At 36.0% G+C, this 14,689-nt stretch overlaps 1 protein-coding gene across 11 annotated transcripts in view; it reads left to right on the top strand.

Annotated features, from left to right (window-relative positions):
* The first annotated feature begins 3,843 nt into the window (after positions 1-3,843).
* The window catches only part of LOC119559067 (calcium-dependent secretion activator), a 43,199-nt gene continuing 32,353 nt past the window's right edge, over positions 3,844-14,689 (top strand). For 5 of the 11 annotated variants that reach the window (XM_037872598.1, XM_037872384.1, XM_037872585.1 and 2 more), the window contains exons 1-3: positions 3,844-4,183; positions 7,179-7,563; positions 11,838-11,958. In XM_037872598.1, coding sequence (XP_037728526.1) covers positions 7,220-7,563; positions 11,838-11,958 — 465 coding nt within the window. In that variant the 5' untranslated portion in view covers positions 3,844-4,183; positions 7,179-7,219. Of the gene's footprint in view, positions 4,184-7,178; positions 7,564-11,837; positions 11,959-14,689 lie in introns of those variants that run through there. The other 6 variants (XM_037872434.1, XM_037872320.1, XM_037872197.1 and 3 more) reach the window with 6 other exon arrangements.

Here is a 14,689-nt window from a genome sequence, read left to right as displayed (position 1 = left end):
TCAGGGTGGACGGATGGACTGTATATCTGAAATTCTTTGCTGAAGTTAAATGCGTTGTCGGTAACAGTGCCGCATATTTGCAAATCTTTTAACCCATATTATGAGGGTATGTATATCTGACAATGTTTTTTTCATTTAAATCACGTGTATGAGAAAAACCGTACTCTTTTATATATCAGAACAACCGAATACCTCTCTAAATTAGGATCGACTTAATGCCCTTTGACACCAAAATAGATATTCCACGTGTATGCAAACCGTTATTCTACCGTTATTTTCCATGATCCCGTTGTTTGCGGCAACTTTGACTATTTTTCCCGTAATCTGGACCCCAAATAACGTGGATACTGAAAGTTTGGACGAAATCGGGCGTTGGAGCTAAACGGTAGTTCACCCAAGAAATGTTAATTGTATGGAATTGGTCTTGTCAATACCTATGATTGATCTAAAAACAAGTTTGCCAGTTTCACTCTTACGCACATAAACGCCCATAAAGCTTAAATCTGTCTGCCGCCCACATAACCACATTTAAATCGCGAGAAGGTGGCGCATTACAATCTCACTTTGCTGCTTGTATATCTCCATCTTCCTCTTGCTTCCTTTGGCCGAGTAACGGGTATCCGATAGTCGAGGCACTCGACTATAGCGTTAATCCTTTCTTTTATTTTGTTTTTATGAATATCTTGTTTTTTAAGTTAAATAAATAAATGTTTATATTAAGGCTCAGAGAAGCAATAATTGAATTACTGTTTCAAGCAATTTCTAGGATATTTACAAAAACAAATGTTTGATGCTTTTGGCGGTACATCGATGCTTAAAAACATACGCACTATCGATGTTTTTGCATCTCGAATTTGTAACTCTGTTAAAATGCTAAGGTTACTTCACAAACGTTAAGGTTACATCACAAAGCAACCAAAAAATGTGTATGGCCGAGATCCACTGGCTCTAAATTCTGCGTTCCGATTATTGCTATTTTGAAACGAAACGAAAAGGTAGACTTAGCTTATTTCAGTTTCGCTGTCGGATTTGGCTATTTCTTATCAGCGCATTGAGATGTGTAAAAAATTAAATGAAACAAATTTTTCTTCAATATCTACGTAAATACTTTTATACTTCTACACGTAAATAAAAATCTGTACCTAGGTAAGGTAAAAGGTAGCCAATTGTTTGTACATCGACGAAAACCGCAAGCTAACCAAAGGAGTGAGCGAGAGGCAGATACGCGGCTAACGCTTTTCGTCGTGTCTGTTTTTCAGCGCGGGTCTGTTTTGAGCTAAGGAAATACCAGATAAAATACCTGATTTAGCGAATGAGTTTCGATGAACGCCCTTAGCCGCAGCCCAATAAATAAGAAATGTAATCTTTGGCGGTGTTCGTGCAAAGGCGATGGGGAAACTAAACTTAAACTTAAAAATGGATGGAAAACCCCAAAATCGTCTACAGGAGGTCAGTGCAGATGAAATAGGACGCCTAGTCCAAGCTGTTGCCCTTTATTGTGGGATTTTACTGACAGGAAGCAATACCACAACAGTGGCAAATCCGCAGAATAGAATAGAAGTGCTGGAGGAGATCCACTAGAGAATCCCAGTGGGAAGGAACACGCCGAGTGCGACTTCGCTCTCTACATAGACATCCTTCCGGGCGTGTCCTCGCAAGGAAAGTAAGATCTGGCCAAAAGAATTTGGTTGCGTTGTACTATTAGAAGTATCTTTTTATCTTTTTTGATCTTCGACGACCTCTCCATTTGGACTCCGTACACCACCACCAGCTACTTGGCAGCTAAAGCGGAGCTGGAGGACGTGCTGGCTTCTATAGGGAGGAGGAAAATAGCGCGCCCGCTAGGGAACAGTTTGAGAAGCCATAGCCAGCCACTGCCAGGATGCTGCAGCATCAGCGGATCAACTCCGTTCCCAATCCGGCTCCCACTTCCTCAAGGTCCAATATGCCCATTGGGACTTGGAGCTGGACTGCGGTGGCGCGGGAAAGATGGGGAAGCATCCGTGGGACGAGAAGGAAGCTTTTAACTACTAATTTACATAAATAAAAACATTCGTTGAACATTCCACTTATTTTAATTTTAGTTTCTTTATGCACCAGCAGACTCTTCTTTTTAAATTACTCCAATTGATTTGTTTTCCGTTTGGCAACAAACCCAGCTGCTTGTCAGTAAGATTATGCTACATGCATAGCGGGTGAACTTTGAAAACTTCGGTCGTAAAATCGTATACCTTGTAGTGCAACCGAAATTTTCAAAGTTTACCCCAATGAATAAAGCACGGTCTGATTGTCAAGCAGCTGGGTATGTTTTGTTGACAAACGAAATATTTGAGCAATTTAGAAAAGACGAATCTTCTAGTGCACAAATAACTAAAACAAATGGAATGTTCAAAGAATGCTTTTACCTATGTAAATTAGTTGCTTTAGCTTCATTTTCGTCCCACGGATGCCTCGCCATCTTTCCCGTGCCATCTGCAGTCCATTTCTGAGTCCCAATAGGCATATCGGTTGTATTATCTCCAGCACTATCATTCTTTTATGGAGTTGCCCTGTTATGGTATTGCTTCCTGTAGGTCAAGTTCCACAATAAATACAACTTGGATAAGGATTAGATTAGACGTTATATTTCATCTGGCTTGACCTCCTGCAGGCGTTTTAGGCATTGCCTTCCTTTTTTAATTTTTCGTTTTAACACTGCTTCTACACCACACACCGAAAGTTAGCATTTTTTATTCTTTGCGCGGCGGCTAAAGGCGTTCATCGAAATTCACTCGTGAAATATGGTATTTTTCTGGTATATCCTTGCCCATCTAAGTACCACACTGAAAAACAGAACCGACAAAAATCGTAAGCCGATTCAAACCGAGTCCCGATGTGAGCTTTAGTTAGGACCACTATCCGAGTCGATCTAACCGTGTCCGCCCGTCCGTCTGGCCGTATGAAGGCTATACCCTCAGCTCGCCGTTGCAGCCGCTTAAAAACCGCTTTTGCAACTTTAAGCGAATACGTGTTCATATAGAGAATTTCTGAAGCGAACACCTGATCGGGATAAGCAAACCCTACCCAAAGGAAGAGTACGTGCAAATTGAGTTTTCCGAGTTTGAGTTTAGTTTTCGCTAAACAGGTCGCAACGTTCTGAAAAAATCAAGCAGAAAGCCTAAACTTTGTTTTAATACTCGAACCCATTTGACTGCTAGAGCTGCAAAATGCCCAAAATTGTACTTTTTTATTCAATATTTTTCATTGACCTATCGGTTCACGTAGTACAGTATTGAGTTATTTTAAAATTCCAAAAATACCAGAAGTGCCTTTCGGCTTGTACAATATATCTCATTAGAGCTGGCACGCACGCAATTGCGTAAATTTTAGCAGTATGAGAAAGAATTGATGTAAGGAATGGACACGTTCAGCAGAACAACATTAATTCTGCTGAAGGCTCATGATACATAATGACGTCGAAAATGTGAAATATTTTCCTCGGAAAGCTCCAATGCAATTCAAATGTTTTTTTATGCTGGTCCCAGCGTAAGGTTTTGATAATCACTTTAAAAAGAAAAGAAAAAAAATCATAGCACTATATTCACGATAAGATCATTTTCTTATAACGGTGCCACATAGACTCGTAAAATATACCGAATAAATACACTGAAGCTCTGAATTAATTAGCGTATGCTGTTCCGTTTTCCGCTGAAGCGACTTTAATAGTTGTGCGTGTGCATCTGTGTGAATAGGCTATAAATAATTATTTTCGTTCCCCATTCCTTTTGTTTTTTCACTTGTTCCAAAAGTAAGGATAAGACTTTGCTTATTGCTTACACTATCGAAAATCGATAATAAATCATAATATCATATTCGACAGTATAGAGCAAATGATCTTTTGCTGTTTTTTTTACAAATACAAATAACTTTCAATAATAGTTAGGACTCGAAGTGGTTTTACTAATACATTAAAAAGGATATTGTTAAGCTTACTGATTTTAACATGGATATCTTATTGTCATTTGCACAGTACGTGACTGCCACCTTTATTGCTCTGTTTAGTTATCGTGAATGTTAAACATATATAAGTGTAAAACTTTTAGACTTGTGGATAACGGTTTAACTAAAACGAAATATCTGTGACCCCAAGAGTGCAAAACTGTAATCTAATTTTAAAGGTACTTAAAAAAACCACCATAACAGGGTACGTTGAAATAAATATTTTCAAGTCTGCACCGTCATACATACATACGTATTAATATACATATAAACGCTGGTTGTGTCTTATAAATGAAAGTGCCTAAAAATACCCGACTTTTAACTTCAAAACTAATATATCATCTTCTGAGAAGGCCCTGAAGACAAGAAACTGATTTCAGGCGAAACTGATTTGTACAAAATGATTACCATTTTAGGCTTATATTGCTTAACAGGGGGTATTATATTTTCAGTCAGAAGTTACATATTATACATATGTATATTCTTGATCAGCATCATTCAACACGTTGGTATAGACGCTAAGGTATAAAAAACAACGAGGACTAAAAAGTTAAGATTAATATTAAAATTCTTTAATGACATTGCAAATTTTTTACTCAAAAAAGACTCCCGAAGCTTGCTACGCAACAGTGTTTCTACGCAGATTAGAGTATTAGTTTAAAAACTATCGGATGAAACTTTCCAAACTCTTTTTACATTTTTCTGGTCAGGATCGCTTCCGAGTCGGTCTAGCCATGTTCGTCTGTCGGTGCTAACACAGTGGTCTCGGAAACTCTAAGAGCTAGAGAGTTGGGATTCCTTCGATTCTCATTCAGCGAAAGGTTTGATATCCGAATGTGCTAAGCCTACTCTAACGTCCACAAACCGTCCAAAACCGTCTTTATTAACGCTGAGATCTCAAAAACTATCAAAGCTAGATATTAGAGATTCTTGCGCAGCTCAAGTGTTACTATGTTTATGCTAAGGGTTTCATGATTTCTTAAAAGCGTGAAATAAAATTTGCTCCTGTTTATGCGACACCGCCAAATTCATGCATTCTATCAATCTCAGCTGACAGAGGTGCCGGACCGGTGGAAAAAGGTGTTAGCGATTATTAAACCGATTATTTTTTCTCGATTCGCATGAAATAAACTTGCTAGTATTAAAGATAAAGTATGTGCAAGCCAGTATAACATCTTTTTACCGTCAAAATAAAAGATGAAAACTAGTTTCCATTGGCACTAAATGAACAAATAATTTGTTAAATGTAAGGTGTATTTATGTATTTATATCGATGTGGCAACTCCGATAATTATATAGAGTTACCGGAGGTTAATTGTCACTAATTCACGCTTTGAGGTTGAATTCATAGTCAACTTTCGTGTGTTGCCGAATTCACGAAATGGTGTTTATGCACACACGAATCGGCTGAAATCGCGAAATGAAAGCGTGAAATGGCCATCGCATAAACGCAGTATGTGTTTCATCACGGCCCACTTAAACGCCCACAGATCTCAAAAAACTATGGCGCCCACAGTTTGATGTTAGAATAAAAATGTTAACTGAAATGTACTGGTTTCGTCATTACCAATCATCGATTGACATAGACGTTAAAATTTGCCTGAAAAGTAAATTGGATTTAGTTTTGATTACACTAGTTACAAAATACAATTTTGAAAATGCCACAAGAAGGATGCTGGTAGTTTCTGGATGAAATAAACCCCTATATCACAAAAACAATTTTTTATAAGTTTTTAAAGATTTTTTAAAAAGTAGAGCCAATAAGTAGTAGTACCAATCAAGACATATTTGGATAAAATCTGTGGTAAAATAGGCCGGTAGCAGCTGTGCGCCTGATATTTGATTTTCAATTTTAACTTCATCCCCTTTAAAGTAATCTCCTACTGATAGAACACACTTTTGCGAAATTTTTTTTCCAATCCTCGAAACATGCCAAATAGTTCTTTCCGGTATAGCCGTCAGCGCCATCTTTAATTTTTCAAACTCCTAAATCGACTTGAACGCGTTCCTCAGAGTGGTCTCTTGAGTTTTGGGAATATTCAGAAATCTCGCGGAACCAAATCAGGCGAAAACGGTGGATGCTGTATGATATGCGACGAATTTCTGGCGAAATGGTCACGAAGAACGAGTGAAACGTGAGCCGGTGTATTTTAATTCTGGTCGAAGACGCAAAGGACACATAACGCTCAAATAATATTCCTTATTAACAGTTTGGCCTGGTGACAGGCCACCACCTTACTTTTTGCTCGACATATAATTAAAAACTTGGAGATATCAAAAAAATTTTTTAAATGATCTTCAAAAAACGTATCCGTACAAAATTCTTTAGTCTTTCTCGTGATCTAGGGGTCCAACTCTACCAGGAACTACTATCATCCTTCTTGGGGCATTTTGGCTGTTATAACTAGTCTTATTAATACCTATCAAGAAATTGTCCATATGGGACCATTGATAAATCATTTTCTAATGACTATTTTTTAAGTTTTCTTATTAATCCAAAAATAATCGTTATTTTTTGAGTTTAATATAAATTTTAGGACATTTAATTTTATTTTTAGCTCTAGAACTAACGTTATTTTATGAATAGTATTTTCTGTTTGAAAACTGAAAAAAAAACTTATAAAAATATTAGCAAAGGGATTATTAAAAAGTTCTTCTTTTGTTTTCATGCTGAGTAAAAATGTTTTAAAATATACTTTCACCAAAAAGCTACATTTTTTAAAGTGTGTGTATATTGAAATAAATGTATTTTCTAAAATTTGCTCAATCGGCACAGTGCAATGGAAAAAATACTCTACTCAGATGTGTTATGTGATGAAGTGTATTTATTAAGGCCAATTCATAATCGATTCCCATCTCATTTTACCTTGTTCCGAAGTGTTTTTGGTTGGTACGTTATAGGTTCGAAAACGATCCCTTCTACCTTTTCAACGAATACAATTTATTATTTAACTCTGATTAAATCTGACAAAAATTGGATTGTGAGACAACAAAGGAATTTAACATGCGCCAGCTGTCAGCGAGAGGACCATAATTCATATATTAACCAACAAAAATTACACTTTTTAATTAATTTTCCGGTGAAAAATAAAGGGTTCGTGCAAGGCCATACAATAAAACTACTTAAGACATACATATATGTATGTACAACCAACCAATAATCACACAATTTTCTAAAATACATTTTCTTTTTGTTGTAGTTTTGAAAGACAAGTAATTGCGATCGAGGTTATTTCTGACCATGATTGATCCAAGTTCGAGTGAAGAAGAAGGCGAAGATGACCCCATTGCTAATGTATCATCGAAAGGACGTCTTACAAATGCACCCAAGGGCACAAATACCGTTTCTATAATAGGTGGAGTTTCCGGTCCCGGTGTAGGATCAAATATTGCTATATCTGGTTCTAATGGTGATTTGGCCGGAAATCAGAGGCAATCTAATATAAGTTCTATCGGTAACCGAAATGATGCTGGAAACATAAGTGTGGCGGCAGGAGTTGGAGGCTCCTCTAGCAAAAATGAGCAAATACATGGAAGCCGAGTTGACGGAGGGAATCTCGAGGTGCCCAACAGTTGTATTCCCAGGTTGGTATTAATTTAATTTATTTCTAAATAATTACGTGATGCATTCTCAAAACACACTAAAACAGTTATAACTGTTGAATTATAAAATAGTCTATTTTATATATCCGTGACCTGAAGTAAAAAAAGGAAGAACGCTATAGTAAAGTACCTCGACTATCGAAGCAAGCAAAGCGAGATTGTAATGCGTCACCTACCCGCGATTTCAATAGGGCGTTATGGGTGTTAGAGCCAAATTATTTTGGGTCAATCGATAAGTACTGAGGAGACTAATACATTTAAGTTGACATTTTTTTTTAGCATGAAAATTGTAGGCGGTTGGTGGGCGTTAGAGTGGGCGAGGCACACTAACGAATCAAAATTGCGCTGCGCAGGAATCTCTAGAATCTGCATGTCTAATCCCAGTATTGCGGCTTTTATAGTTTCAGAGATTACAGCGTTCTTACGGGCAGACGGTCAGACGGACATGGCGAGATCGACTAGGCTAGTGATCCTGATCAATAATATATATACTTTATGGGGTCGGAAACGCCTCCTTATGCCTGTTACATACATTTTTTATACACTTGTGGTTCGCCACTCTTCAATTTTTAATATGCGTCAAATTTCTTCTTTTTACATTTATCAAGTTTTTCAATACTACTTGAGATGACACCGACAAGAAGTGTTGAACAACTTAAGTGTGTTTTTAAATTCAAATTAAATTTGACAGTTATCGCGCGGCATTCTTATTGCCCACGCAAGTAACGAGTCCAACCGGTGTACGTACAACACCACTACGAACGTGTCCATCCTACCCCCGATGAACATCCACGACGATTCCTTTTGGCCAGGAGTTTTGCTTGCTCGTTTCATCAACAATAAGAACCACGTCATTGGAGTTGGGTTCGGCTGAAACCATTTTGTACGCATAGTCAGCGTGGGCAAATACTCTTGAATCCATCTTTTCCAGAATCGATCTGCCAGTTGACCAGCGATGCGAAAAAGATTGGCCAAGCCTGAGCCGGTGGATTCCATCGAGCCGCGTTCCTGTAGTCCACTAGAGTTATCGACCAAGAAACGGTTTGGTGTTAGAGCTTCCGAATTTTCCGATTTCAAAGGAATGTAGGTCGACGGCCTTAAGTTAAAGGTGCGTTCAAAATCGGCCAACCCAGCGCGCAATACTTCCTCGCGCAGTCCGACGTTCGATATAATTTCAGTCAGGATTTATTTCGTAGAACGTACCATGCGTTCCCAGCTGTCGCCCATATGGGGCGATCCCAGAGGAATGAAGGTAAACGACATCTCAGGATTCTTACTTTCCACTGCTGACGTTGATATGCGTTCAATCTCTTGCGCGAGTACTCTGCTGGCTCCCCGAAAAATCGTCCCGTTATCGGATAGCAACTTAAGAGGTTCACCTCTGCGAGCAGTAAATAGTTTTAGAGCCAACAAAAATGAGTCCGTTGAAAAAGAAGGCAACAATTCTAAATGTACAGCGCGAACTGTAAGAAAGGTAAATTAAACTCCCCATCTCTTCTCGCGACGCCTTCCTACAGCCACTTCAATCAGTCCAAAATAGTCTACTTCAGTAAACGTAAATAGGAGGGTATGTGGCGACAGAGCACTCCAATTGGGTCCAGGTATGGCGAGCATTTATATATAATTCTTTTCCGCTTTGTCAGGCAGCGACCTTCTTTTAGGCATCGGATTTCGTCAAAAAATTCTTCCTATTGACATATCCGTATGAAAATTGCATCCATTTCGACATCCCGCTTAAGCAGAAGCAATCTATCCAGCTCAGGTCCGAGCGGTTTTATAGGAAGCCGACGTGGGTCGGTTTGTTTGGGGCTGAATTACGGGCGTTCGTAAAATGTGACCGAAATTTCGGGAGTGGTTTCCAAACGAATGTGGTTAGTTTATGAACACTTTTGTATTGAATTATTAACATAAGGGTCTTAATTTGGTAACGAACTGGTATTTTTCTCTAAAGGTATGGGTCAAAATTTTGGAACGCCTCTGGCACAATGTGTGAACAGAACGTTCTTGAACAGAGAACGGTTGGTTAATAATCCTAATCGCCGTAATAAAAAAACGTTTATATATTTTTGTTTATATACCCTTGCAGAGGGTATTATGATTTCAGTCAGAAGTTTGCAACGCAGTGAAGGAGACGTTTCCGACCCCATTAAGTATATACATTCTTGATTAGCGTCACTAGAGGTGGCGATCTAGCCATGTCGGTCTGTCCGTCCGTTTCTCAGTCTCTAGTCTCTCAGTTTTAAAAATATCGGGCTGAAACTTTCCCAAAAGTCTTAGATCTTTTGCAGGTAGTATATAAGTCGGAACCAGCCGGACCGGACAACTATCTCTTATAACTCCCAAAGGAATAATTGGAAAACAAATTTTAAAAAATTATTTCTTTGGTGTTTTTTAACATATTTTTAACATACGCTTGGAAATAACAATTTTTAATTAGTTCTGAATTTCGAATATAATTTTATCAAAATCGGACGACTATATCATATAGCTGCCATAAGAACGATCGGAAAATTGGTAGGAAAATAATATGAAACAAATTATAGCTTCGGTGTTTTTTTACATATAACTTCCTACGCTTGGAAATAACATTTTTTAATTAGTTCTGAATTTCGAATTTAATTTTATCAAAATCGGACGACTATATCATATAGCTGCCATAGGAAAACTGGTGGGAAAATAATATGAATCAAATTATAGCTTCGGTGTTTTTTTACATATTATCTTATACTATTGGGTATATCATTTTTTGTATTTTTAAATTTAATAATTATAACTGCAAGGGTATACAAACTTCGGCTTGCCGAAGTTAACTTCCTTTCTTGTTTTATATTTTTATTGGTCAGTGGGTTCATATTTAATTCCAAAAAACACTTTGCCATTGTTAAGGGGAAATATGTGATAAGGTAGGGAATATATATCATCGAATGTCTTAATACGTATAGAATAAATAAAAATAATTAGTATTTTACCTTATTAAAAAATTTTTATTTGGAAATGATGACAAATGTTCATAGGGACGTATTTAAAGCAGAAAAATGCTCTGTCTCCAAATCTGGTTCTGATTGAGCTCCGAACTAATGGAATCTTCAAACAAAATAACGAAAATGTGTCGTTTGCAGACAGCTTTTTGGGCGTATTATTAAATATGTACGTACCGTCTCCTTTTTCCATTCAAAAAGCCGTTCAAAAACAGCCCTAAGACCTATCGGTCCGATAACTGATTTGATGTCGTCCTCGGCAGCGTTTGAAAAGCTACGCTACTCTCGTAGTATTTCGTTTTGCTATTGCTATCGCTCCCTTTTTGACGAGAGCCGTAGCAGAGCCATAGCAGGACAACGAGAAAGTATGTGCTCTGCTCTGGTAGCAGTTTTGTCGCTTGAGAAACTGTAGCAATAGCGGTAGCAGAAAATAAAGTTCTGTGCTCTGCGTAGCAGTAACGGTAGCAAAAAAATTGGTAGCGAGATGAGAGCAGAGCACATGCTATTTTTTCATGTGCTACGGCTCTCGCTTGTGTTTGTTTTTTTTTTATTTTCTGCACCTTTCTTATGCACCGATTTTCTTTTACTCGTCACTTTGTTGTTTAAAGAAAATAATTTGGCGCTTTTGAGTTTTGATTGACTGCGTAAACATGATACCGGCAAAGAAAAGTATCAACATTTTAAAATATTACAAGGAGATAAAATGCCCCAAGAATAACAATGGTATATCCTGGTAGAAAAAAATCTTTTTTACTGTGTATCTTGTCCAAATATCAAACACAATACACTCAATGTAGCCTATTCATTTATAAACATTAAAACATATATCACCAACTTTAAATGTAATTAAAAATATGGAAATATTAAAAATATACCCATAAAACTAACGTGAGATTCTTATAATACACTTATCTACGGGATCATCAGACCACATCTGTTTGCTTTAGTGGGAGAGCCTAATAAACTTCCGGGAAGCGAAATTTTATGCAGTGTGAGAAATATATTTTTGGTCAGGCTAAAGAGGCCTGCACTTTATGATTACATTTGTCTAGCAGTGTGTAGCCATTGTAGGGGTTGAGTTACAGATCGTTAACTACGGCTTTACATATACATGAGCCGAGCTCGTAAAATGTTCATTTTCATGACTAGATCTACCTGTCTAGTGATCCTGATAAGACTTTGTACACTTTAAAATAGAATATATACTTTTATACTGCAAGTAACGGGTGTACAAATCTGTATTCTTCTCTAATATGCAATTTTTATTGTATTATATAGTGGAATATCGCAAGAAACGTTAAATCAAAGTATTGGATCCTCGAGAGCGAACTCATTGCCACGGCCATTGTCACCATCACCATCTTTAACCAGCGAGAAGCCTGACACTGGAGATCCACACGTAAGTGTCACCCGACATAAGCTTTGATGATGATATAAATAAAAAAAAGAGAGGCAGTTAGCTTCGGTAAGCCGAAGTTTATATACCTATGCAGTCATAAGGAATAGTCAATGTTAATTACACCATTTTTAATTTTTAGGGACTGTTGAGTGTTCAGTGATATTAAAAACACGAGTAGTATAAAATTAATAACGTAATTACTTTTTGAATACCACAATTTCCTTAATTTTTCCGAGAGGGCAACTTAACCTCTAGTACACAGAGAGGAAAAACCAAGTACAGTGGTCGGCATAAGTATTTTGACAAAACAAAAGTTAAATATACTCATAATTTGAACTTACTTCTTGTAACCTTTGGCATCAATGGAAAGGTAATTTAAATGACGTTTGAATGATACAATACATTTCTTAACCCATTCAGTACTTATTGAAAAGGACGAATTTGTGTAAACATCTACTTTTTAAACTTTTTTCCTCAACTTGAAAACTTAAATTTTTTGATGCAAAAAGTTTCTTGAAACAAAAATAATAGTAACTGCAAAAAGAATTTTTCAAAAATAATTTCGCTTATATTTTGTATTATTTTTTGAAGGTGACAATGTCGGAAAAAATTTGTATGAAAAATTCAAATTCATGTTTTTAGACATTTTTAAAAAGTCATAAAAAATATAAGCGAAATGATTTTTGAAAAATTCTTTTTTCAGTTACTATTATTTTTGTTTGAAGAAACTTATGCATCAAAAATTTAAGTTTTCAAGTCGAGGAAAAAAGTTTAAAAAAAAATTGTTAAGTAGATTTACACAAATTCGTCCTTTTCAATAAATACTGAATGGGTTAAGAAATGTATTGTATCATTCAAACGGCATTTAATTACCTTTCCATTGATGCCAAAAGTTGTTTACAAGAAATTCAAATTGTGAGTATATTTAACCTTTGTTTTGTCAAAATAAATATGCCGACCAGTGTACATTGTGCTTGAATTAAGAACATTCGTTCATAAAAACCGAGTAAGTACAAATGTTCTTATTTTGAGCTGAGGGTTCTTAATTCAAGAACGAAATGGTAGGAAGTAAAAAAATTAAATGAGTTGATTTCGTTCCAATTTCAAGTTGATTTTGGACTTAATTTAAGAACATATTTGTATCAAATGTATACAAATAAGCTATTTTGTTGTTTTTCAGAACATTTTGGAATTTGGTTCTTTTTAAAAGTTTTACATTCTTAATAATTCGGTGACAGGTATTTAATATTTGATTATTTAAAGGTTATAATATAACATCATGGTATATATACAAACTTATAACTATTTAAATCTAAAGTAATGAAAACATGTAAGGGTGCGCTGGAAATAAAAGAATGAATGTAAAAGTAATTTTTAATTGATTTTTTTGATTTTCTGACAATTATAAGTGTTTTTTTTATACCCTTGCAGATGGTATAATGATGATGTCCATCAATAATAAATAATATGGAGAATCTTCCCAAAAGTACTGCGTCCAATGTTAATGTGGTGGTCCTTGGAAACTGACAACTGATAGCAGCCAGTAGCTAGGAATCGCATCACTGCATCCAATTGCAATGAGCGCAAAGTTGTAGTTACTTTCAAATGCGGCTTAATTTTTTCCAAAATAATTTTGAAAGTACCTTTATCAACTCTAAACGGGTTCACAAACCTAAGAAAAGAACCGTTGCTAATGGCAATTTATGTTTCATTGAATAAATCTTACCGCTCATCAGAAATGTTGAAAACATAAGTGTTACATCTAAGATGTTTAGGTTTACCCAAACATTTGTTGCCTTCTTTTTGCTTCAAAGCAAGAAATTGCAAACATAACAGCATTTTTGACATAGGATAACAAACAAAAAAACAGATGTTTAAATGAGAAGAAACGGTGACAAAACAACGTTCCGATGACGAAACAATAAAAAAATTTGCGAAAACCGTAGCGTTTTTCTGAAAAGGCAAAAGTAAATTGAAAACCAGAGCACGCCTAATATTTTTATTTCAATTAACTACCGCATATAATTACCGAAGACGAAATATTATGTCTTTGTATTATTTTGAAATTATTTTTCCGATTCTTCCTATAACAGCCATATGAATTAGTAGTCCGATATTTATTTATTTTATTTATTTATTTAACTTTTGTTTCGTCAAAATACTTATGCCGACCAGTGTAATTATTCTTAATCCAGCATCTCTAGACGAGTCGATCTAGCCCTGAACGTCTGTTCGTTTGTGTGTCTGTCCATATAAACGATGAGATTTTGAAAATGTTTAGAAACATGCATTTGAGCCGTATTTTTCTTTTTTTCATACAAATTTTTTCCGACATTGTCACCTTTAAAAAATCATAAAAAATACAACCAAAATGATTTTTGATAAATTATTTTTGCAGTTACTATTATTTTTGTTTGAAGAAACTTTTTGCATCAAAAAATTTAAGTTTTCAAGACAAGGAAAAAAGTTTAAAAAATTACCTTTTCAATAAGTACCGAATGGGTTAAGAAAAGTATTGTATCATTCAAACGGCATTTAAATTACCTTTCCATTGATGCCAAAGTTTAAAAGAAGTAAGTTAAAATTATGAGTATATTTAACTTTTGTTTCGTCAAAATACTTATGCCGACCAGTGTAATTATTCTTAATCCAGCATCTCTAGACGGGTCGATCTAGCCATGAACGTCTGGTCTTTTGTGTGTCTGTCCATATAAACGATGAGATTTCGGAA

This window comes from Drosophila subpulchrella, chromosome 4, assembly GCF_014743375.2.
Source record: "Drosophila subpulchrella strain 33 F10 #4 breed RU33 chromosome 4, RU_Dsub_v1.1 Primary Assembly, whole genome shotgun sequence".
Lineage (NCBI taxonomy): Eukaryota > Metazoa > Arthropoda > Insecta > Diptera > Drosophilidae > Drosophila > Drosophila subpulchrella.
Note: the sequence above shows the minus strand (reverse complement) of the source record. Positions and strands in the feature narration are given on the sequence as shown.